The 23947-nt window shown below is 47.1% G+C and overlaps 1 protein-coding gene across 1 annotated transcript in view; it reads left to right on the top strand.

Annotated features, from left to right (window-relative positions):
- MYO7B (myosin VIIB) overlaps positions 1 to 23947 on the top strand; it is a 349736-nt gene that overhangs the window by 3226 nt on the left and 322563 nt on the right. Inside the window, exon 2 of the mRNA XM_040348869.1 lies at positions 11036 to 11085. Coding sequence (XP_040204803.1) covers positions 11068 to 11085 — 18 coding nt within the window. The 5' untranslated portion in view covers positions 11036 to 11067. The remainder of the gene's footprint in view (positions 1 to 11035; positions 11086 to 23947) is intronic.

The raw sequence follows: 23947 nt of genomic DNA, 5'->3' as shown, positions 1-23947 counted from the left end.
AGTGCCAAAACCACTGGTAAATGGTTTACTGACCATGGTATTACTGTGCTCAATTGGCCTGCCAACTCTCCTGACCTGAACCCCATAGAGAATCTGTGGGATATTGGGAAGAGAAAGTTGAGAGACACAAGACCCAACACTCTGGATGAGCTTAAGGCCGATACCGATGCATCCTGGGCCTCCATAACACCTCAGCAGTGCCACAGGCTGATTGCCTCCATGCCACGCCGCATTGAAGCAGTCATTTCTGCAAAAGGATTCCCGACCAAGTATTGAGTGCATAACTGAACATAATTATTTGAAGGTTGACTTTTTTTTTATTAAAAACACTTTTCTTTTATTGGTGGGATGAAATAATATGCTAATTTTTTTAGATAAGAATTTGGAGTTTTCATGAGCTGTATGCCAAAATCATCAATATTAAAACAATAAAAGGCTTGAACTACTTCAGTTGTGTGTAATGAATCTAAAATATATGAAAGTCTAATGTTTATCAGTACATTACAGAAAATAATGAACTTTATCACAATATGCAAATTTTTTGAGAAGGACCTGTATACGTTGGCAGAATGGCACGGCTGAGCACAAGCACGTACCTGTACGTCCTCTTTTAGTGCCCAGCCGTGGGTCACGGGCGCTCCCGACCCTCCGTGAACGCGCGACCCGCGGACCCGATCACCGCTGGAGTCCCGCGATAGGTCCCCGGAGCTGAAGAACGAGGAAAACTGTGTGTAAACACAGCCTCCCCGTTCTTCACTGTGGCACTGATATAGGGAAACACGATCAATGATGTCACACATCCAGCCCAGCCCCCCTACAATTAGAAACACATATGAGGTCAAACTTAACCCCTTCAGCGCCCCCTAGTGGTTAACTCCCAAACTTCAATTGACATTTTTACAGGTAACAATGCATTTTTTTTGCTGTGAAAATGACAATTGTCCCAAAAATGTGTCCGATGTGTCCGCCATAATGTCGCGGTCGCTGATCGCCGCAATTAGTAGTAAAAAAATATATATTAATACAAATGCAATAAAACTATCCCCTATTTTGTAAACACTATAAATTTTGCGCAAACCAATCGATAAACGCTTATTGCGATTTTTTATTACCAAAAATAGGTAGAAGAATACATATCGGCCTAAACTGAGGAAAAAAAACTTTTTTTTATATATTTTTGGGGGATATTTATTATAGCAAAAAGGAAAAAATATTGCATTTTATTCAAAATTGACACTCTATTTTTGTTTATAGCGCAAAAAATAAAAACAGCAGAGGTGATCAAATACCACAAAAAGAAAGTTCTATTTGTGGAAAAAAAGGACGCCAATTTTGTTTGGGAGCCACGTTGCACGACCGCGCAATTGTCAGTTAAAGCGACGCAGTGCCGAATCGCAAAAACTGGCCGGGTCCTTTACCTGCATTTTGGTCTGGGTCTTAAGTGGTTAACTGCCTTGGCACAATTTTTTTTTAAAAGGCAGAAATTTATAGACCTATTACAAGAAAATGTTATGGTACACTTCATAGAAGCCCCAACTTCAAATGATGCTCTGCTGGACCTGTTAATCTCAAACCACGCAGAGATTATTACTAATGTTCAGATGAAAGAACTCCTGGGTAACAATGACGATAACATGATTTAATTTAATGTTATATGTAAGCAATAAGCACATACTGGAAAGATAAAAGACTTAAGACTTGTGAATGACTTAAGAGTGGGAGGGAATATTGTTATTGAAGAGCACGGGACAGAAATGGAAATTCTTCAAGCTTAAAGGATAAGCTCACCTTTGTACAAAAAATAATAACTGCACATCTTTTTGCAGGTAAAAAAAAAATGTGCATTTATTATTTTTTGTATTAGGAACCTGTAAAACATCAGGAGATCACTGATGCCATGAGGGTCTCCTCCACACTGTCAGTGTATGGGCTTACCTGTACATCCCTAATGCCGGGTACAGACGAGAGGATTGATCCGCGGATACGGTCCGCCGGACCGTATCCGCGGATAAATCCTCTCGAGGATTTCCCCGGATTTGGATCCGATGGAGTGTACTCACCATCGGATCGAAATCCGCGCCGAAATCCCTTCGCGATGACGTGTCGCGCCGTCGCCGCGATGATGACGCGGCGACGTGCGCGACGCTTTCATATAAGGATACCCACGCATGCGTCAAATCATTACGACGCATGCGAGGGAGGGAATCGGACGGATCGATCCGGTGAGTCTGCACAGACCACCGGATCGATCCGCTGAAGCCGATTCCAGCAGATAGATTTCTTAGCATGCTAAGAAATTTTTATCTGCTGGAAATCAATCGGGCCGAAAAAAATCTGCGGAAAAAGATCCGCTGGGATGTACACACCAGCAGATCTATCCGCTGGAACTGATCCGCAGATCAATTCCAGCGGATAGATCCTCTCGTGTGTACGGGGCCTTATGGGTAAGCCAATACTCGCTGACAGGAAGACTCAATGAACTACCACAGCGCTCCATAGCGCTGTGGTAGTTCATTGAGAACTACAAGCTGACAGTTGCTAAGCCGCTGTAGTTCATTCATACGCACAGAGCTCTATGTATGAATGACGCATTCCGTGTGGGCGGAGACCCGCACAACAGTGCTGCTCTCAAAAACTGACAGCTAGTACGGGGAGAAGTTCAGGGAGGGGGGGCAGCACTGGGAACATGTTACATGTTCCACCCTAAAATGTAGCATGTTCCCAAAGATGAACTTTATCCCTTAAGTTTAAAAGGCTAAAAATAAAACTAATATGGCTCACGGCCAAAGGTTAAAAAAAAAAAAAAAACTATAAATTATAAGAAAAGAGCACTTAAAAAAAAATATATAACTGAAGAAACACTATCATTATTTAGAAGTTACAAAGAATATAACACAATATGTAAAAAGAAAATGAAGGTTGCAAAAATTCATAGCAAACGACAGGTTGCAAAAGAGAGTAGGACAAAACCCCAAAAATTCTTTAATTATATTAACCTCTTGACCACTGGGCACTTAAACCCCCTTCCTAACCAGATCAATTTTTTAGCTTTCGGTGATCTCACAATTTGAATGACAATTACTCAGTCATACAACATTGTACCCATCTGAAATTTTTGTCCTTTTTTCCCCACAAATAGAGCTTTCTTTTGGTGGTATTTGATCACCTCTGGGTTTTTTATTGTTTGCGCTATAAAAGAAAAAACACTGAAAATTCTGTAAAAAAAAATAAAAAATCTCGTCTCTGTCATATTAGCAGGTATTGCGGGGTATTGCGGAGTATTGGGGGTATTGCAGAGTATTGGGGGGTTATTGCAGAGTATGGGGGGGTTATTGCAGAGTATGGGGGGGGGTTATTGCAGAGTATTGCACAGGGAGGGATGGATGGCTGGATCTGTGACTGCATTTGTCACAGATCCAGCCACAGCAGCTGCTGCTGCTTCCGCTCTCCCCCCTCTCCTCTCACACTGTACCGATCGGTACAGAGAGGGGAGGGAGGAACCGGTGTCATGTGATCAGCAGCAATTTACCGCGATCTATGATGCGCCGGGTCTTCTAGACCCGGCGCTCACGGATGATTCCGGGAGCGTGCCCCAGGGGGTGTGCGAGAGGAGGATTCTGGGAGGACGTTCCAGGGACGTCCTCCCAGAACAACTCCACCGCGCTGTAGACGTGTTTTGTCTATAGCGCGGTGGTAAAGAGGTTAACAGTAAAATTCTTAGATCTGAGAATGTAGGCCCCTTAAAAAAAATTTGAGTTGGTGGCTGGGGACAAAGAGAAGGCAAACTTATTAACCACTTAAGCCCCGGACCTTTAGGCAGCTAAATGCCCAGGCCAGGTTTTGCGATTCGGCACTGCGTCGCTTTAACAGACAATTGCGCGGTCGTGCGACGTGGCTCCCAAACAAAAGTGGCGTCCTTTTTTCCCCACAAATAGAGCTTTCTTTTGGTGGTATTTGATCACCTCTGCGGTTTTTATTTTTTGCGCTATAAACAAAAATAGAGCGATAATTTTGAAAAAAATGTTTTACTACTAATGGCGGCGATCAGCGTTTTTTTTCGTGACTGCGACATTATGGCGGACACTTCGGACAATTTTGACACATTTTTGGGACCATTGTCATTTTCACAGCAAAAAATGCATTTGAATTGCATTGTTTATTGTTAAAATTGTTTATTGTGAAAATGACAGTTGCAGTTTTGGAGTTTTCAGCTGTATACAAACGAACACAGGGGAGCTCAAGTCCATAATAGGGATAGTATTGACATACAGTGCCTTAAAAAAGTATTCATACCCCTTGAAATTTTCCATTTTACAACCAAAAACATAAATGGATTTTATGTGATGGACCAACATAAAGTGGCGCATAATTGTGACGTGGAAAGAAAATGATAAATGGTTTTAATTTTTTTTACAAATAAATATCTGAAAAGTGTGGAGTGCATTTGTATTCAGCCCCTTTTACTCTGTTGCCCCTAACTGAAATCCAGTGGAACCAATTGCCTTCAGAAGTTACTTGATTAAGAAATAGAGTTTACCTCTTTGTAATTTAATCTCAATATAAATACAGCTATTCTGTGAAGCCCTCAGAGGTTTGTTAGAGAAACTTAGGCCATTTTCCTGATGACGCGCGCACGAGCGTGAAAAGCATAGAGAAGACTGGTGCACAGCACGCCTGGCACCGGAGCTTTCTGTCCCAGTGAACGAGCAGAGACGCATTCCGTTAGCCTTGTATCACTCGTTAGTGATACACTGCCTTCCCTCAAGCTGCATTTTCACCCTGCTTTACTTGGCACATGATTTTAAGTGTTTTTTTTACAATAAATTAAGATGGTATTATACCATCTTTGCTTTTTTGCTTTTTGTGGCTCAATGTACTGGAGCCTTAAACTTTGCAGATTGCAGCTATACTAAAGGGGTTTAATATGGTTTTACACCTAAACCTATGAAGAGCTTCATTTTCTAAACTCCTAATTTTTTGGAATGATGGGGTGCATGGATACAGATTGATCATAGCCTGCGGAAGGCTGACTGAGAGGAAAGGATCTGGAGTACAGTTCTCCTATATGCCTGATGGTCATTTTATGGCCTTATATATCTGGTGAGCACATTTATTTGGCACTTTGGGTGAAGCACTTTTATTGAATAAGCACACTGCACTTTAAGGAAGCACGGTGGTGGTTGTTAGAAGACCTGAAATTCAGCACTGTTTATTTAACACAGACTGTGATTTACAGATGAAACTCGAAAAATTTGAATATCGTGCAAAAGATCATTAATTTCACTAATGCAACTTAAAAGGTATGAGATAGACTCATTACATTGAAAGCAAGATAGTTCAAGCCGTGATTTGTCAAATCCACAATCTCAGAAAATTTGAATATTACATGCAATCAATAAAACAAGGATTGTACATAGAACAATATCGGACCTCTGAAAAGTATAAACATGCATATGTACTCAGTACTTGGCTTGGGCCCATTTTGCAGCAATTACTGCCTCAATGCGGTGTGGCATGGAAGCTATCAGCCTGTGGCACTGCTAAAGGTGTTATGGAAGACCAGGATGCTTCAATAGCGGCCTTCAGCTCTTTTGCATTGTTCGGTCTCCTGTCTCTCATCTTTCTCTTAGCAATGCCCCATAGATTCTTTATGGGATTCAGGTCAGGCAAGTTTGCTGGCCAATCAAGCACAGTAATCCCATGGTCATTTAACCAGGTTTTGGTGCTTTTGGCAGTGTGGGCAGGTGCCGAGTCCTGCTGGAAAATGAAGTCAGCATCCCCATAGAGCTTGTCTGCCGAAGGAAGCATGAAGTGCTCCAAAATCTCCTGGTAGACGGCTGCGTTGACCCTGGACTTAATGAGGCACAGTGGACAAACACCGGCAGATGACATGGCTCCCCAAATCAACACAGATTGTGGAAACTTCACACTGGACTTACAGCATCTTGCCGTGTGTGCCTCTCCATTATTCCTCCGTAAATTTGCTCTTATCAGAAAAGAGCAACAGGCCAGGTCTGTTTTTCTTTAGCCCAGGTAAGGCGCTTCTGACATTGTTAGTTGTTCAGGAGTGGCTTGACAAGACGAATACAACATTTGAAGCCCATGTCCAGGATCCGTCTGTGTGTGGTGGTTTTTGATGCACTGACTCCAGCCTCAGTCCACCCCTTGTGAAAGTCTCCAACACTTTTGAATGGCCTTTTTCTGACAATCCTCTCCAGGCTGCGTTCATCCCTGCTGCTTGTGCACCTTTTTTCTTCCACACTTTTTCCACATAACTTTCTATTAATGTTCTTTGATACAGCACTTTGGGTACATCCAACTTCTTTTCCAAGTACCTTTTGAGGCTTTCCCTCCTTATGGAGGGTGTCAATGATGGTTTTCTGCACAACTATCAGGCTAGCAGTCTTTCCCATGATTGTGATTCCTACTGAACCAGACTGAGAGACCATTTTAAGGCTCAGGAACCCTTTGCAGGTGTTATGGCTTAATTAGATGATTATAGTGGGACACGTTGAGCCTAGAATATTGCACCTTTTCACAATACTCTAATTTTCTGAGATTGTGGATTTGGGGTTTTCATAAGTATTGAAAAAGAAAAATTGCAAGCATTATTCATCTCAGTTTAAAACTTCATGTGAAAAGGAAACTGTTCCCTTTTTCACATGAAGTTTTAAACTGAGATGAATAATGCTTGCAATTTTTCTTTTTCAATACTTACGGGTAATTTAATTACCTAAGAATATATTTGTTAGTATTATACATTTGAATTGTAGTACATAGTTTCTGCCACTGGGAGCTATGTAATGTTTTAGTTGCGTGCACTCCAACTATGTCCAGCCATCAATCCTAATGAACGTTGCAAATATGAGCTTTTGGCTTTATACATCATTTGCATTTGGTCCATCTAGCTATTGTTAAGCGTAGTATGCAGTATAAGTTGCCAATAGGTCAGCCTTGGTGCACTGCGACATATTTTTATAATTTTACATTTTAACAAATATTATTAATATTATACGCTTTCTTTGGATCTGATTTTATGATATCACACAGTTTCGACGCAGGAAATGACGATCATGTCCGGCCGAATATGCGATTGTTCAGGTCAATTTTAATTGTGTCTTTTTTGTTTATAGATTCAGTGCGTTTGTTCGGTCAGATCAGTTTCCCCAGTGCTGATCGACAGCGATATTAGTTTTTAAACACTTAGGCATTTTTTCCAATATGTAATTCACAGCACTATTGGCATGGATCCCCATTCCAAAATGGTGGATTTGCGCACTCGATTCCCAGATCTCAGAGCTGGGCGGTCCTGGGTGTTGCTAACGAATAAGTAGTGGCGAGTCAGCGCGCCGCTCGTGCCCCTGGAAGAAGTCAGTTGTTTGGCAAAACGGCGTAGGGAGGAGCGGCGTGCTGACGTCACCACAGTTTACCTCGCTGCTATCCGGAATGGCGAGCGGATAGTGAGAGCCGGCCGGCTTCAGCAATTTACACGCTATTATTATTCTACTACCATGTGAGTGCAATCTTGTTTTTTACTCAATAATTTTTTTTAGACGTTATCACACTATGTCAGCACCTTTCCTTTTTTGGGTCATCTTCAATGGGGAGAGTTCCTTGTGAATATTAAGGTGGAACGCACAGGTGATTACCGAACAAGAGGTCCCAGGAAACTACAAACAGGGCTGTTAGCCATACATGCCTATGATCTTATTTAAGTCGGTAAGCAGATAAGAGATAAGAGGTGGAGGTTTCATCTATCCCACTTTCTGGCATGGTGTCTTTGGATTTGTTTTTGCACTTATTCCATAATGCCGCGTACACACCATCACTTTATGTGATGAAAAAAAATGACGTTTTTAAAAACGTCACTTTAATTGACTGTGTGTGGGGGAAAACGTCGTTTTATGTCTTGTAAAAAACGACCAAAAAAAATTGAAGCATGCTTCAATTTTATGTGTCGTTTTTCAAAAGTGCACTTTTTACTTCACAGAAATTGACCGTGTGTAGCAAAAAACGTTGTTTTCTAAGACGTTTTTTCATCCACGCATGCCCAGAAGCTACTTATGAAGCAAGCTTCAATGGTAAAACGTGGTGGAACGTAACCTCACTTTGCAAGATCATTGTGAGAAAACGATGGTGTGTAGGCAACTTCGTCTTTGAAAATTGAAGTTTCAAAAACGTCATTTTTTACTTCACAGAAAGTGTTGTTTTTTTTTTATCACATAAAGTGATGGTGTGTACGCGGCATAAGAGTTTCATTGGAACATCACACGTTGTGGATTGTCACTTGCCATATTGCCTGTTACCAGATGCAGATTGTCACTTGCCACATCACCTGCCACATGTTGCAGATTGTCATTTGCCACATCGCCTGTCACCATTTGCAGATTGTCACTTGCCACATCACCTGCCACACGATGCGGATTGACACTTGCTACACATTGCGGATTGTCACTTGCCACGTTGCCTGTCACCAGATGTGGATTGTCACTTGCCAAATCACCTGCCACACGTGTCACTTGCCACATCACCTGCCAAACTTTGCGCATTGTCACTTGCCACGTCACCTGCCAAACTTTGCGGATTGTCACTTGCCAGGTCACCTGTCACCAGATGCAGATTGTCACTTGCCACATCACCTGCCACACGTTATGGATTGTCACTTGCCACGTCGCCTGTCACCAAATGCAGATTGTCACTTGCCACGTCACCTGCCACACGTTGCGGCTTGTCACTTGCCAACTCACCTGCCACACGTTGCAGATTGTAACTTTTCACGTCACCTGCCAAACCTTGCAGATTTTCACTTGCCACGTCACCTGCCACACGTTGCGGATTGTTACTTGCCACGACGCCTGCCACACATTGCGGATTGTCACTTGCCACGTCACCTGCCACACATTGCGGATTGTCACTTGCCACGTCGCCTGTCACCAGATGCAGACTGTCACTTGCCACATCACCTGCCACACGTTGCGGATTGTCACTTGGCACATCGCCTGTCACTGGATGCGGATTGTCACTTGCCACAACGCCTGGCACGCGTTGCGGGCTGTCACTTGCCATGTTACCTGCCACAAGTTGCGGTTTGTCACTTGCCACGTCGCCTGCCACACGTCGTGGATTGTCACTTGCCTGCTACAGTTGTCACTTGCGGTGTCGCTTTCCTGCTAAGGTGGTTTCTTGCTGTGTCTCTCTAAGGTGGTCTCTTGCTATGTCCCAGAGTCAGGCAGCAGATTGCCAGTCAGACAGCAGAGAGATGATGCCTGCACAGTGAGAGAGAAACTGCACTGCAGGGATGCAGGGCAGGCGCCGGGCGGTGAGAGATGATGCCATCTCTCTGCTCCCCCGCCCGCCCTGTCTTCCTGATTGACCAGCCGTCCGCTCACCCACCGAGCCGCCTAGTTGTTTCCTGCTCTCCCATCCGCCTGCCGAGCCTCCCGTCTGCTCACCAACCGAACCGCCCGGCCCACCCGTGAATCCGTCCGCTCTCTCACTTTCTGAGCTGGCTGCCCACTCACTCACCTGCATTCTTGGGGGGGGGGGGCAATTGCCCCCCCCCTGGATCCACCCCTGCTCTCTCTGGAGGAGTCCAAACCTCTCTTACTACAAGAGAGAATTTTGCTTACTTTGGAAACTGCAGCTTGGTATTGCATGCTATTATAAAACGTATGAACTACCAGAACACCCATATCCTTCTCCACCATTGATTCCCCCAGTTGTACTCCCCCTAGTATGTATGGTGCATGCATATTCTTAGCGCCCCAAGTCCTTTACTTTACATGTATCAACATTAACCCTTATTTGCAACATACGGTAGTTGCCCAATTAAACAGTGCATTGAGGTGAGCTTGTAAATTGAAAACATACTGTAAGGCCTCGTACACACAACAGAGTTTCTCGGCAGAATTCAGCGAGAAACTCGGTCAGAGCCAGATTCTGCCGAGAAACTCTGTCGTGTGTACACTTTCGGCCCGATGGAGCCGCCGAGGAACTCGTCGAGAAAATAGAGAACATGTTCTCTATTTTCTCGTTGTTCTATGGGAGAACTCGGCCCGCCGAGCTCCTCGGCGGCTTCAGGGCTGAACTCGCCGAGGAACTCGACGTGTTTGGCACGTCGAGTTCCTCGGCCGTGTGTACGAGGCCTAAGAATGTTATTCCACTGCATAGCTTGTTGTCATCTACAAAGACTGAAATTATACTTTTAATCCCAGACCCTATATCATTTATAAATATATTAAAAGTAAGGGTCCCAACACTGAACCTTGGGGTACACCACTGATAACCCTAGACCATTCAGAGTAAGAATCATTAGCCACTTTTTTAGCCAATTACAAACTGATTTTTCCAAGCCTGTAGACTTAACCTTACACATTAGCCGTGTGTGGGGAACTGTGTCAAACACTTTTGCAAAATCCAAGGTTTTACTTACCTCCGTATAAAAATAAATCATATTTCTCTGACAACTTCTGTCTTTCATGAATCCATGCTGTCTGTTGCCTAAAATATTTTGTCTAGCTACATTAACTGTAAAACCTTTATCTTAAAAGGAAAAAGAAAATGTTTGCTATAACTGCTTATGAAGTATAAGCTGGAATTTAGCTTCAAATTGTTAGTGTATCTAAATATGCTAGTCCATCTAACACTCCCCTTCCCCCAGATTGACAATGCTGCTGTTCAAAGGTGCTCCCTGTGCTCCTTCATTCAGAGTGTAGGCACATAAGTTATGTTACTGGCCCAATCATCAGATGAAAACAGGGGGGAAAAGCCTAAAAAAGACTGGTGAACTACAAAATATGAAATTGGGGTATAATACCGCTTTAACCGAACAAGATGAAGATGATTGAAGATGGAAGCTGATTGGCTGCCATGTACAGCTGCTTGAGATTCTGTTTGCTCCAGTTTTTATACCCCCCCCCCCCCACTTTATGTAAAATTGTATTTTCTGCACAGAGAGTGTTATTGGAAAAAAAAACATGTTATCAATTACTCACTTATATCTCTGTATCTCATATATTTATCATTTTATTTCCAGAAAATAAAACAAATACTAAATACTGAAAAGCAATGGTTATTCTCCAAAAGGTATGATTATTCTTTACTCACCTTTCATGAAAGCAAATGTGGCCTTTCAAAACCAATCTTTTAAAATACTCATGTTTGGTTTATAATTCTTGTTCAGATTTTTATTTAGGCAATATTTTATAGATTTTTTTTCCCCCCATCTTAACGTGTGCTTGTGTAGTTAGGTCATACAGGCTGCCATTACTGATGCTTTCTTTAAAAAATGCTAGTTGCTTGGCTTTGAGTCTGATCACATGGCTTTAGGCTGCATTCCCACTAGTGCGACACCAAAGTCACGCAATTTCAAGTGTACGACTTTCATGCAACTTTACACTTTCTTGTAACTTTCTCTGGCACTCAAGTTACAAGAAAGTTGCATGAAAGTAGTGCAGGAACCTTTTTCAAGTTGCTGCGACTTTAGGACTCATAGGTAGGAACGGGTACCATTGAAATAAATGGGTGGCGACTCGTCATGCGACTTTGTGTCCAAAGAGAAAAGATATACCTGTGCTCAAATCCCATTAGCTTAGACATGTATTTGAACTATCAGGTGGTAAAGGGGTGTGACAACACATTAAGGCCTCATTCACACGACGTACCGTTCGGGTCCGCCTGTCAGTTTTGACGGCGGACCTGAACTGCCGCTCCATGCAATCCTATGGAGCGTCGGATGTCAGCGGAGACATGTCCGCTGACATCCGACCCTATCCGATCCGCTAAAAACAGACGTATGGGGGGCACGTCCCCATCCGTCCATGCGTATCGGATCGGGTAAGATCTGATGAAACTGGACATGCTGTCCGTTTTCATCAGATGGCTCCAGAGGAGACAGCAGTGCCCGACAAGCCCCTCCCCGCTCAGTGAGCAGAGAGAAGCTTGTCTTCCGTAGGCTCAGCGGAGATCTGCGGACTGATCTCCCGCTGAGCTGGCGGGAACAGGCGAACTCCGTAGGAACGGAGTTCGCCTCGTGTGAATGGGGCCTAATACTACAAATTCTGGATGAACCCTCTGCACAGTTACACCCTTCCCAGCAAACTATGCAATGAAAAACAGGGATTGCATAGTTTGCTGGGATGGGTGTAGCAGCATGCAGAGGGTCCATCCAGAATTTGTAGTGTTTGGGCTAGATTCGGAGAGAAGATACGCTGTCGTATCTCTGAGTCTGGCCGGTCATATCTATGCGCCTGATTCATAGAATCAGTTGCGCATGTATTTTCCCTAAGATACGACCGGCGTATCTTAGGCTGCATATTTACGCTGGCCGCTAGATGGCACTTCCGTATAGTTAAGCGAGGAATATGCAAATGAGCTAGATACGCCGATTCAGAAACGTACGTCTGGCCGGCGCATTTTTTTACGTAGTTTACGTTAGGCTTTTTTCGGCGTATAGTTACCCCTGCTACAGTAGGTGTTTGTGATATTGTGCTTTTAGCAGGACAGCGTCGCGCTGATACTCAGCGACAGGGTGCCGAGATCTCGCCGACATCTCACACTCACTGGAATAGTGACAGCACATCCCAGCAAGCGCGTCATAGAAGCGACGGGAGATCCGACTTGGATTCCCGCCAATTCTACACGTGTGCGGCGTTTGTTATGAATCCTGAGGGGGAAGTCCCCGCCGGATTTTAAATAAAAATCCGGCATGGGTCCCCCCCTCAGGAGCATACCGGGCCCTTAGGTCTGTTATGGGTTGTAAGGAGAGCCCCCCTACGCCGAAAAAAACGGTGTAGGGGGTCCCCCTACAATCCATACCAGACCCGTATCCAAAGCACGCTACCCGGCCAGCCAGGAAGGGAGTGGGGACGAGCGAGCACCCCCCCCCCCCTCCTGAGCCGTACCAGGCTGCATGCCCTCAACATGGGGGGGTTGGGTGCTCTGGGGCAGGGGGGCGCACTGCAGCCCCCCACCTCAGAGCACCCTGTCCCCATGTTGATGAGGACAGGGCCCCTTCCCGACAACCCTGGCCGTTGGTTGTCGGGGTATGCGGGCGGGAGGCTTATCGGAATCTGGGAGCCCCCTTTAATAAGGGGGCCCCCAGATACCGGCCCCCCCACCCTAAGTGAATGAGTATGGGGTACATCGTACCCCTACCCATTCACCTGCAAGAAAAGTGGTAAAAACACAAATAAACCACACAGTGTATTAAAATATTTTATTTTTCTGCTCCGGAGGCCGCCCCCTGTCTTCTTTATTAGCTCTTTTACCAGGGGGGGCTTCTTCTTTGACGTCTTCGGGTGGGTGGGGGCCGCCGTCTGGTTCTCTTCCACCGCCGGGGGGGGGTGGCTTTTAAAAAAGCCCCCACCCCCCCGGCGGGTTTCCTCCGGCGTCTTCGGCGGGGCTCTTCTTCTTCCGCTATCCCGACGGGTCTTCTCCGCTATCCGGGGGGTCTCGCCGCTCTCCGCTGTTGACTCGTCGCACCCCGGTTCTTCGTCTCGCAGTCCGATCCCTTCTTCCGTGCTGTACGTCTTCTTCCGCGCTGTGACGTCATGTTCTTCACTTCTCTTCTTCTCCCGATGTTGACTCGCCGGTCCTCCTCGCTGAAATGACGGATGCGCGCCTTGCATCGGACCTATATAGGCCTCACAGTCCCATCATGCTCTGTACCTACCCATGTGATACCTACCACGTGGGTAGGTATCACATGGGTAGGTACAGAGCATGATGGGACTGTGAGGCCTATATAGGTCCGATGCAAGGCGCGCATCCGTCATTTCAGCGAGGAGGACCGGCGAGTCAACATCGGGAGAAGAAGAGAAGTGAAGAACATGACGTCACAGCGCGGAAGAAGACGTACAGCACGGAAGAAGGGACCGGACTGCGAGACGAAGAACCGGGGTGCGACGAGTCAACAGCGGAGAGCGGCGAGACCCCCCGGATAGCGGAGAAGACCCGTCGGGATAGCGGAAGAAGAAGAGCCCCGCCGAAGACGCCGGAGGAAACCCGCCGGGGGGGTGGGGGCTTTTTTAAAAGCCACCCCCCCCCCCGGCGGTGGAAGAGAACCAGACGGCGGCCCCCACCCACCCGAAGACGTCAAAGAAGAAGCCCCCCTGGTAAAAGAGCTAATAAAGAAGACAGGGGGCGGCCTCCGGAGCAGAAAAATAAAATATTTTAATACACTGTGTGGTTTATTTGTGTTTTTACCACTTTTCTTGCAGGTGAATGGGTAGGGGTACGATGTACCCCATACTCATTCACTTAGGGTGGGGGGCCGGTATCTGGGGGCCCCCTTATTAAAGGGGGCTCCCAGATTCCGATAAGCCTCCCGCCCGCATACCCCGACAACCAACGGCCAGGGTTGTCGGGAAGGGGCCCTGTCCTCATCAACATGGGGACAGGGTGCTCTGAGGTGGGGGGCCGCAGTGCGCCCCCCTGCCCCAGAGCACCCAACCCCCCCATGTTGAGGGCATGCAGCCTGGTACGGCTCAGGAGGGGGGGGGGGGCGCTCGCTCGTCCCCACTCCCTTCCTGGCTGGCCGGGTAGCGTGCTTTGGATACGGGTCTGGTATGGATTGTAGGGGGACCCCCTACGCCGTTTTTTTCGGCGTAGGGGGGCTCTCCTTACAACCCATAACAGACCTAAGGGCCCGGTATGCTCCTGAGGGGGGGGACCCATGCCGGATTTTTATTTAAAATCCGGCGGGGACTTCCCCCTCAGGATTCATAACAAACGCCGCACGCGTGTAGAATTGCCGGGAATCCAAGTCGGATCTCCCGTCGCTTCTATGACGGCTCTGTCTCCATCGCGGCAAGCCAGCTCGGCGCTGGCTCCCGCGATGGGGCTCGTAGGTGCTCAATCTCGCCGAGAAAGAGAGCGAGATTGACACAAAATCGGGTTCACCTACTGTATATGAGGCGTATCCTATGTTAAGTATGGCCGTCGTTGCCGCGTCGAGTTTTAAAAATTTTACGTTGTTTGCGTAAGTTGTTCGCGAATAGGGATGTACGTAATTTACGTTCACGTCGAAAGCAATGACGATTTGCGGCGGAATTTCGAGCATGCGCACTGGCATGCGCCGTTCGTAAAAAATGTCAAGTATGCGGGGTCACAGTTAATATACATAAAACACGCCCACATCATCCACATTTGAATTATGCGGGCTTACCCCGACACAGATACGTTACGCCGCCGTAACTAAGGGCGCAAGTTCTTTCTGAATACAGAACTTGCGCCCTAAATTATGGCGGCGTAACGTATCTGAGATACGTTACGCCGGGCATAAAGCTGGACGATTCTATCTGAATCTACCCCTTTGTGTCCAAAGTCGCATGACAAGTCACACTAGTGAGAACGGAGCCTAAGTGTTTTCTAAGCCACTTATCCAGAACAAACATGCAGATAAATATGCCTGTCTTCACTTTAAGTATACAAGGAGAAAAATGCGCAATTCTGAGTACAACAATTCCTTAATATTATGCAACAATGGAAATGAGTAAATATATATGTAAAATATATATAAATAAGTAAATAAATAGTGTGCATGAGATTTGCACAGTAAAAAAGAGTCTATTGCTCCAGGTGGAGGGGGGGGGGTGGTAATTGGGATGAAGTCCAGGGACGGACGGATGAGAGTTTTTGCAGGGGTCACAACTATAACCTCAGGGCTGCCATCATTGTAGAACAGAAACCGTGTTCCAAGACTGTAACAAAAAAGCAAAGGAAGAGGCGCCTCTGAGTGTAGATGTTTTAGCGTAATTTAATGTATAAAAGAGTACATATAACTCACATTTTAGAGGTTTAAAATAGGCATTGTACAGGTTTCTTTGCGGGTGGTCATCAGTTCCGTCACTTGTAGTTCTCCTACTGCTGGGCACTTGTGCTGAGCAAAGCTGTCTCTCACTGCCGTACGGTGTTGAGGCCGGCGGCGGTGGGGAGGAAAACTTGTGAGCCAGTCAAACAAAGTGGAGGTGTTATTGCAGTATGATGGTACTGGTGACGTCACTGGATTTTTTGCGACGCGTTTCCTAAGCGTTCGAACTGCGATGGTGCGGCAGTCGCGCTCCTTTATCAAGCTGTCTGATAAAGGAGCGCGACTGCCGCACCATCGCAGTTCGAACGCTTAGGAAACGCGTCGCAAAAAATCCAGTGACGTCACCAGTACCATCATACTGCAATAACACCTCCACTTTGTTTGACTGGCTCACAAGTTTTCCTCCCCACCGCCGCCGGCCTCAACACCGTACGGCAGTGAGAGACAGCTTTGCTCAGCACAAGTGCCCAGCAGTAGGAGAACTACAAGTGACGGAACTGATGACCACCCGCAAAGAAACCTGTACAATGCCTATTTTAAACCTCTAAAATGTGAGTTATATGTACTCTTTTATACATTAAATTACGCTAAAACATCTACACTCAGAGGCGCCTCTTCCTTTGCTTTTTTGTTACTGTCTTCACTTTAAAACTGTCTGTTCTCGACCAGTGACAAAGAAAGCACTGAGCCTAGAGACAGCCAATTAACAAGCATTTTCAGAAAGAGGTCAGCAGTGTTCTTAATGTTTCTGTCAGTATAGTCTTCTTTTGACTACATCAGTACTGTAAATTTTCACCCCTTTATTACCAGCTTTCAGCTCTGTGATACAGTGCCTTGAAAAAGTATTCATATGCCTTGAATTTTTCAACATTTTGTCATGTTACAACCAAAAACTTAAATGTATTTTATTGGGATTTTATGTGATATACCAACACAAAGCATCACATAATTGTGTAGTGGAAGGAAAATTATAAATGGTTTTCCAAATGTTTTGCAAATAAATATCTGAAAAGTGTGGCGTGCATTTGTTTTCAGCCCCCTTTACTCTGATACCCTAAATAAAAACTAGTGGAACCAATTGACTTCAGAAGTTACCTAATTAGTAAATAGAGTCCACCTGTGTATAATTGAATCTCAGTATAAATACAGCTGTTCTGTGAAGCCCTGAGAGATTTGTTCAGTGGTAGCCCATCCATTAGGGATGCACAAGCGCCGCCCCCTTATCCATGCGTCAGGCCCCCCCCCCCTTCTACATACAGGGCACCGGACCATGAATTCCATTTTTTTTTTTAAGCATATGATAAGATCCAAACCCACCCAGTTGTGTGACAATAGCAAATAAGTATTCACCATTCTCACACTAATCCTCCTCTTGGCCAATCAGGAAGTGGGTCATGAGACCCGTCACCCGATTGGCTGAAAGGAAAGGTGAACCTATTGGACCCATAGCGCCTTGGAGGAGGAGAGGGGAGACACACGATGGAAGCCGCCATGCTAGAGGAGAGGACACAGGAGCCACAGCCTTCAACCTAGATGAGGTAAGTGCCGGACTCGACCACCGGACAGCGAGCAGGCGGGTGGGAGTGCCGCCCTGGTGGTTGCCACCCCCCAAAAAGAAAACACCAGCCACCACTGGGTTTGTTAGAGAATTTTAGTGAACAAACAGCATCATGAAAGCCAAGGAACACACCAGACAGGTCAGGGATAAAGTTGTGGGGAAGTTTAAAGCCGCTTAGGTTATAAAAAAATATCCCAAGCTTTGAACATCTCACGGAGCACTGTTCAATCCATCATCCGAAAATGGAAAGAGTATGGCACAACTGCAAACCTACCAAGAGAAGGCCATCTGCATAAACTGACAGGCCAGGAAGGAGAGCATTAATCAGAGAAGCAGCCAAGAGGCCCATGGTAACTCTGGAGGAGTTGCAGAGATCCACAGCTCAGGTGGGAAAATATGTCCACAGGACAACTATTAGTCATGCACTCCACAAATCTGGCCTTTATGAGTGGCAAGAAGAAAGCCATTGTTGAAAGAAAGCCATAAGAAAGTCCTGTTTGCAGTTTGCGAGGAGCAGTGTGTGTGTGTGTGTGGGGGGGGGGGGGGGGGGGGGGGGGACGACACAGCAAACATGTGGAAGAAGGTGCTCTGGTCAGATGAGACCAAAATGTAACTTTTTGGCCTATAAGCAAAACGTTATGTATTGCGGAAAACTAACATTGCACATCACCCTGAACACACCATCCCCACCGTGAAACATGATGGTGGCAGCATCATGTTGTTGGGATGCTTTTCTTCAGCAGGGACAGGGAAGCTGGTCAGAGTTGACTGGACGATGGCTGGAGCCAAATACAGGGCAAACTTCGAAGAAAACCTGTTAGAGTCTACAAAAGACTTGAGACTGGGGCAGAGGTTCACCTTCCAGCAGAACAACGACCCTAAACATACAGCCAGAGCTACAATGGAATGGTTTAGATCAAAGCATATTCATTTGTTAGAATCTGTCAAAATTCGGACCTAAATCCAATTGAAAATTTGTTGCAAGACTTGAAAATCGCTGTTCACAGACACTTTCCATCCAATCTGACAGAGCTTGAGCTATTTTGCAAAGAAGAATGGGCAAAAATTTCACTCTAGATGTGCAAAGCTGGTAGAGACATACCTAAAAAGACTTGCAGCTGTAATTGCAGTAGAAGGTGGTTCTACAAAGTATTGACTCAGGGGCTCAATACAAATAAACGCCACACTTTTCACATATTTGTTAAAAAATTTGAAAAACATTTATAATTTTCTTTCCACTTCACAATTATATGCCACTTTGTGTTGGTCTAGCACATAAAATTCCAATAAAATACATTTACGTTTTTGGTTGTAACATGACAAAATGTTGAAAATTTCAAAAGGTATGAATACTTTTTCAAGGCACTGTACTTTGACAATGACTTTTGAGACATATAGAGCTATATTTTGGTGTGTTTTTATGTTTTTTTTTATATAAAGGAAAAAAAATCCCCTGTTTTTGGAAATTAAAAACAGGTCAGCATTGACGGGGTTAAACGTACGTACGGCATTGATGAGGGTCCATGTACAAGTCGTCCAATATTCATCCCAAATTAACTCACATAATTTCTCTTATGGTCCATGGACGGACACAGCTCCTTAAATCTTGACAAGTGGATTATGTTCCTGTTCACAGGAGAGGACTAGGCAGAAACGTGTTAGATAATTAAATACATGTTACTTTAACAGAGTTGAACAGCCCCGCCCAGGGGGCGGTCCCTCCAGACATAACTCTCCTCCCTGCAGTATGCAGCCTCAGTTTCTTTCTGCCTAGCAAGGCTAAGGATATATGGCTCCCTTTGGGCCCAGCGCCCTGAGGAAAATGTTATTTTTTTTTTTTCATGAAAGAATCTTCTATCAACTGTCGGCTGAGAGACAGGCTGGAAAATATAGATCCTTGTAGTCTACTCAGTCCGGCCAGCGAGCGTGAGCACACCTTTGCAAAGAGGCTGGGTCTGCCACGACATACCCCATGACTCCTGGGGTGGCCGGTGAGCTTCTGCTCCGAGGTCCACATATGACTGGGCTGTGGTGTTGTCTCACTCACAGTGGACCGGGCCGACAGCTACCGCCAACACGGTTGTATGCCTGTCAGGAATGCGTCAGTGGGTCCTCGCGTGGACGGATAAGTACAGTCCCTCCCGCTTAGGCGGGTTGGTACGGATGCACATTCCTAGGGTTCGGGGGTCCTCCAGTTCTCCCTCCCCTGCTCTCTGTCATATTTCCCTCTGCTGTCTATTGCTGCCGGGGTGGACCTGTGGGGGGGGGGGCTAATTTTCCCACCAGGGGGCTGTGGGGTGTCTGGTCTGTGTTTTTTTCTGTGGGGGTGTATTTGCTTGGAAAGGGCCTCCTTAGGCCTTCTCAGTCACGTAGCGGCATTTTGCCACCATTTTCTCAACGCCAGCGCCATTTTTTGTAGCCTGCTGCTTCCATTATGAATTCCCATCGGCGGCCATTTTGTTGTGGCCGCGCTATGGCGCAGTTTACTATTGCGGGCGGCCATATTTCTGTGTCCGTTTCTGCTCTGAGCGTCCGGCGGCCATTTTGGAGGTGATTTTGCCTCTACTGCTAAGCTTATCAGCGTGCAGCACAGATCTCCTCATGATGTTTTGAGCAGCTTTACCTCACAGCATTTTTCCTGACAAGCACACGCTGTGTTCTGATGTAGGCAGTGGGGCTGAACGGTCTCTTCCGGTGATTGGTGAGTCCCCTGGGTAACCCCCAGTCAGCACAGCATGGAGGGTGGGATTTCTTCAGGTCTGAAATGGGTCCCTGAGAGCTGTCTAATGGAGTCAGTGTTTGGTTCTTCGCCTCAAAACATGCCAGAGGTGGCTGCTGGAGCTCCTGCACCTGCGGTTCATGGACACTTTGTTGGAGCAGCGTGCGGGTGTTCAGGGGGGTTAAATAGTGCCCCCTCCCCCCACCATCCCCTAGGGACTGCTCTGTCACATACTGGGACCTGGCTGTCACGTCTTTGGTTCTGTATTGTCTGTGTATGTGGACCAGAACCTTCCTTGTGAGGGGGACTCTTTACTTGGGTTGGTATGGGCATCACAGTGGTGTAGTGGTTAACTCCCTCACCTGGCAGCAGGAAAGTCACGGGTTCGAGTCCGGACTCCGACGCTAAACTGCCTGGAGATTGCATGCTCTCTCCCTGTGTCTGCGTGGGTTTTTTCCGGGGTATTCCGACTTCCTCCCACACTCCAAAGACATGTGTGCAGAGCACTTGTCAGTGCACTGTACGGAACTCCCTTTTGCTGCCTGGTGCAGCGGAGGTTTCCTCTGAGGGTTCGGTATTTTTTTGTGCGCACAAATCAGACCACTCTGTGAAGGTTTCCCTTATATTTTCTTTGACTAGTTCATTAATAAGGAATGGGAAAGACCGCAGAAGTCCTTGTAGTTCCTCAGCGCCCAGGGTTTTGGTACCCCTTTTGAGGAGAGTTAAAAAAAAAAAGATCTCTTCAGGTAGTGCCCCCCTGTGCCTGGTTCAATGGGGGTGACAGCTCTCCCTATAGAAGAGACCCCTGCCTTCAAGGACCTTACTGATAGGAGGTCCGAGGTGCTGACCCGCTCCATGTTTACCATGCTGGGGTCTGCATCGTGGCCTGTTGTGGCCACACCCTTGGTGTCTCAGACACTCACTGAGTGGGCAAGGTTTTGCACCTGACTGTGGAAGAGCACGAGCTCCCTCCCTAATTTGTTAGACTGGCTGACCTGTTGGTCCAGGGCCTTGTATAGGTCTGTGATGCGGCACGGGATGCTGCATACTCGATGCCCAGAGCCTCTGTTTCGGCGGTGATTTTGCACCGTCTGATTTGGCTGAAATGCTGGTCTGCTGACCAAGCATTTAAAAGAGCCCTGGCTGATTTACTCTTCAGGGGTGGGAGGTTTTTTGGTATCTTGTCAGATGACATTATCAAGATGTCACTGGGGGTGAGAGCACTCTCCTCCCTCAGTCCACCTGGGGAAAGGGGCCATGCGTGCGCCGGGTCCTTCATTCCCCGTTCAGAGGCGGTATTTTGTCGTCAGTCAGGGCCGACAAAGGCTCAGCTGGGGGATGGGAACATCCCTGGGTGCGTAGCCGCACCCACACCCGCCTATGTATGTAGCCTTCCCCGGCCTGTCTCATGGGTGGGGTGACGGCTTTGCAGGTTCTCAGCTCGGTGAACCTCCCTGCTCTCCGACCAGTGGGTCTGCGAGGTGGTCTCTTCAGAGTACTGGATAGGGTTCTTCCTATCCACCGAACAAATTCCCTCATGTCTCTCTCCTTCCGGCTCGTCGGTCTGCCTTGCTGGGGCAGTGTAGGGCTTGCTATGATGCAGGGTAATTTTACCTGTCCCGCAGGACGAGAGGTTTCGGGGATTCTATTCAAATCTGTTTTCGGTCCTGAAGTCGGACGGGGTCCGTCCAATCTTGGGGCTCTAAGCCCTAAATGCCTTTATGAGAGTTAGGTGGTTCCACAGGGACTCCATTCGTTCGGTGGTAGCTGCACTCCATCAGGGGGAGTTTCTGGCGTCCTTGGACATCAAGGACGCATACTTGCAGACCACACTTTGCGCAGGTCACCAGAGGTTTCTGCACTTCATGGTAGGGAGGACCACTGTCAGTTGTGGCTCCTCTTTTTGGTCTAGCGTCAGGACCAAGTGTCTTCACAAGGTGCTCGCACCGATCCTAGCTTTGCTGGGACAGTGAGGCACTGCCATCGCGGGCTACTTAGACGTCTTTCTTCTGAGAGCAGATTCTGGCTCAGAATTAGAGGAGGATGTGTCTATAGCCAGTCCGACCCTCCAAGATTTTGGGTGGGTGTTCACCGTTTAGAAGTCGGTCCTGGTTCCAACTCAGCATTTGGAGTACCTAGGGTTGGTTCTGGACTCCTCGTGGCGAAGGTCTTTCCTCCCCTGGAGAAATTGCAGATTCTTCAGTCTGCAGTGTGGCTGTTGGCATCACGAAATTGGTCATATATCCGTTTTTTGCATGCGAGTCCTGGGCCTGTTGGTTGCCTCCTTTGCGGCGGTATCGTATGCCCAGTTCCACACTCATGTTTGCAGAGGGAGATACTGTCCAAGTGGCACAAATCTCCTTTGTCTCTGGATCGTCAGATTCAGGTAAGCCACCTAGTCAATGTCTCTGAATTGGTGGTTGAGATCGTTGGCTCTTCGATCAGAGGAGTCGTTTCTTCCCTTCCAGTGGACGGTGATTACAACGGACACCAGCCTCACGGGTTGAGGGGGGTCCGGGCGGCCCAGGGTCACTGGACTCTAGCAGACTTCCGTCTACCGATCAATGTCCTAGAACTCTGGGCGATCTGGCTATGCTTTTCCTTGTGGTCGAGGAGGTTGCAAGGTCGCCCGATCAGGATTCAGCCAGACAACGCCACGGCTGTGGCTTAGGTCTACCATCAGGTAAACTGGCAGGTGAACTACCTGAGTCGCCAGATGCTGGACCAGGGCGACTGCTTTTTTGCACTCGGAGGTGTTTCAACTCCCTTGCAGGAGGTGTGGTTCACAGTGCATGGATCTCCTGGCCGCTCGTCTCAGCCGCAAGGTGTCGAAGTTCGGGGCCAGGTCTAGTGATCCCTGTACAGTCGCGTCAGACGCGTTGGTGGCCCTGTGGGGTCAGTATCAGCCACTTTATGCCTTTCCTCCATTGTAGTTGTTTCCCCCGGCTGCTCCACAGTGTGGAGACCGAAGGGATCCCGATGGTTCAAATCGCTCCAGATTGGCCTTGGCGTCCTTGGTACGCCGATCTCGGGTGCCTGGTGGCGGATGTACCCTGGCAGTTGCCAATGCGGGAGAACCTTCTGTCTCAAGGTCCCATACTTCATCCTGTTGTACAGTCGCTGGCTTTCACGACGGTCATCTCAACCATGTTGGGGGCAAGGTAGTCTTCTTCCAGGTGGTTTTACCATCGCACCTGGAAGGCCTTCATCTCCTTGTGTGAAAAGATGGGGTGACGTCCACGGACGTACTCAGTGTCCAGGGTCCTATGGTTTTTACAGCCTGGAGTGGATCTGGAAATTGCCTTAAGCACCGGTTAGGGGCAGATTTCAGCCTTGGCTGTCTCTTTTCAGTGGCCTTTCATGGTCCATTCTCTGGTGGGTACCTTATGTGCAAGGGGTTTCGTCATGACTTCCCTCCACTTGACCCACCTCTTCCCCCATGAGTTTTGACTCTGGTGCTCTCAGTTCTTCAGGAAACCTTCCTTTTGTAAACATCAGAGAGATTCCTCTCTTGACATTATCTCTGCAGGTGGCCTTTTTGGTGGCCGTTACTTCTGTTGGAAGGCTTTCTGTGTTGGCGGCCTTGCATTACAAATCACCGTACTTGATCCTCCATATGGATGGGGCGGTGGTGCGCCCGCAACCTTACTTTCTTCCGAAGGTGGTTTCGGCCTTTCACCTGAATAAGGACTTTGTTCTTCCATCCTTATGTCCTCGGCCGGCGCTTTCTTTGCTACGGCTCAGTTTCGGAGATCTAACGCACTTTTTGTGTCGGTGTCGGGTCTACAAAAGGGGCCTGACGGTCTCGTCAGCCACCATTTCTCGTGGGTCAGGCAGACCGTCATGCAGGCCTATGCTC

Source organism: Rana temporaria, chromosome 4 (genome assembly GCF_905171775.1).
Source record: "Rana temporaria chromosome 4, aRanTem1.1, whole genome shotgun sequence".
Taxonomy (NCBI): Eukaryota; Metazoa; Chordata; class Amphibia; order Anura; family Ranidae; genus Rana; species Rana temporaria.
The sequence above is the reverse complement of the archived record's forward strand: the minus strand, read 5'-3'. Positions and strand labels throughout refer to the sequence as shown.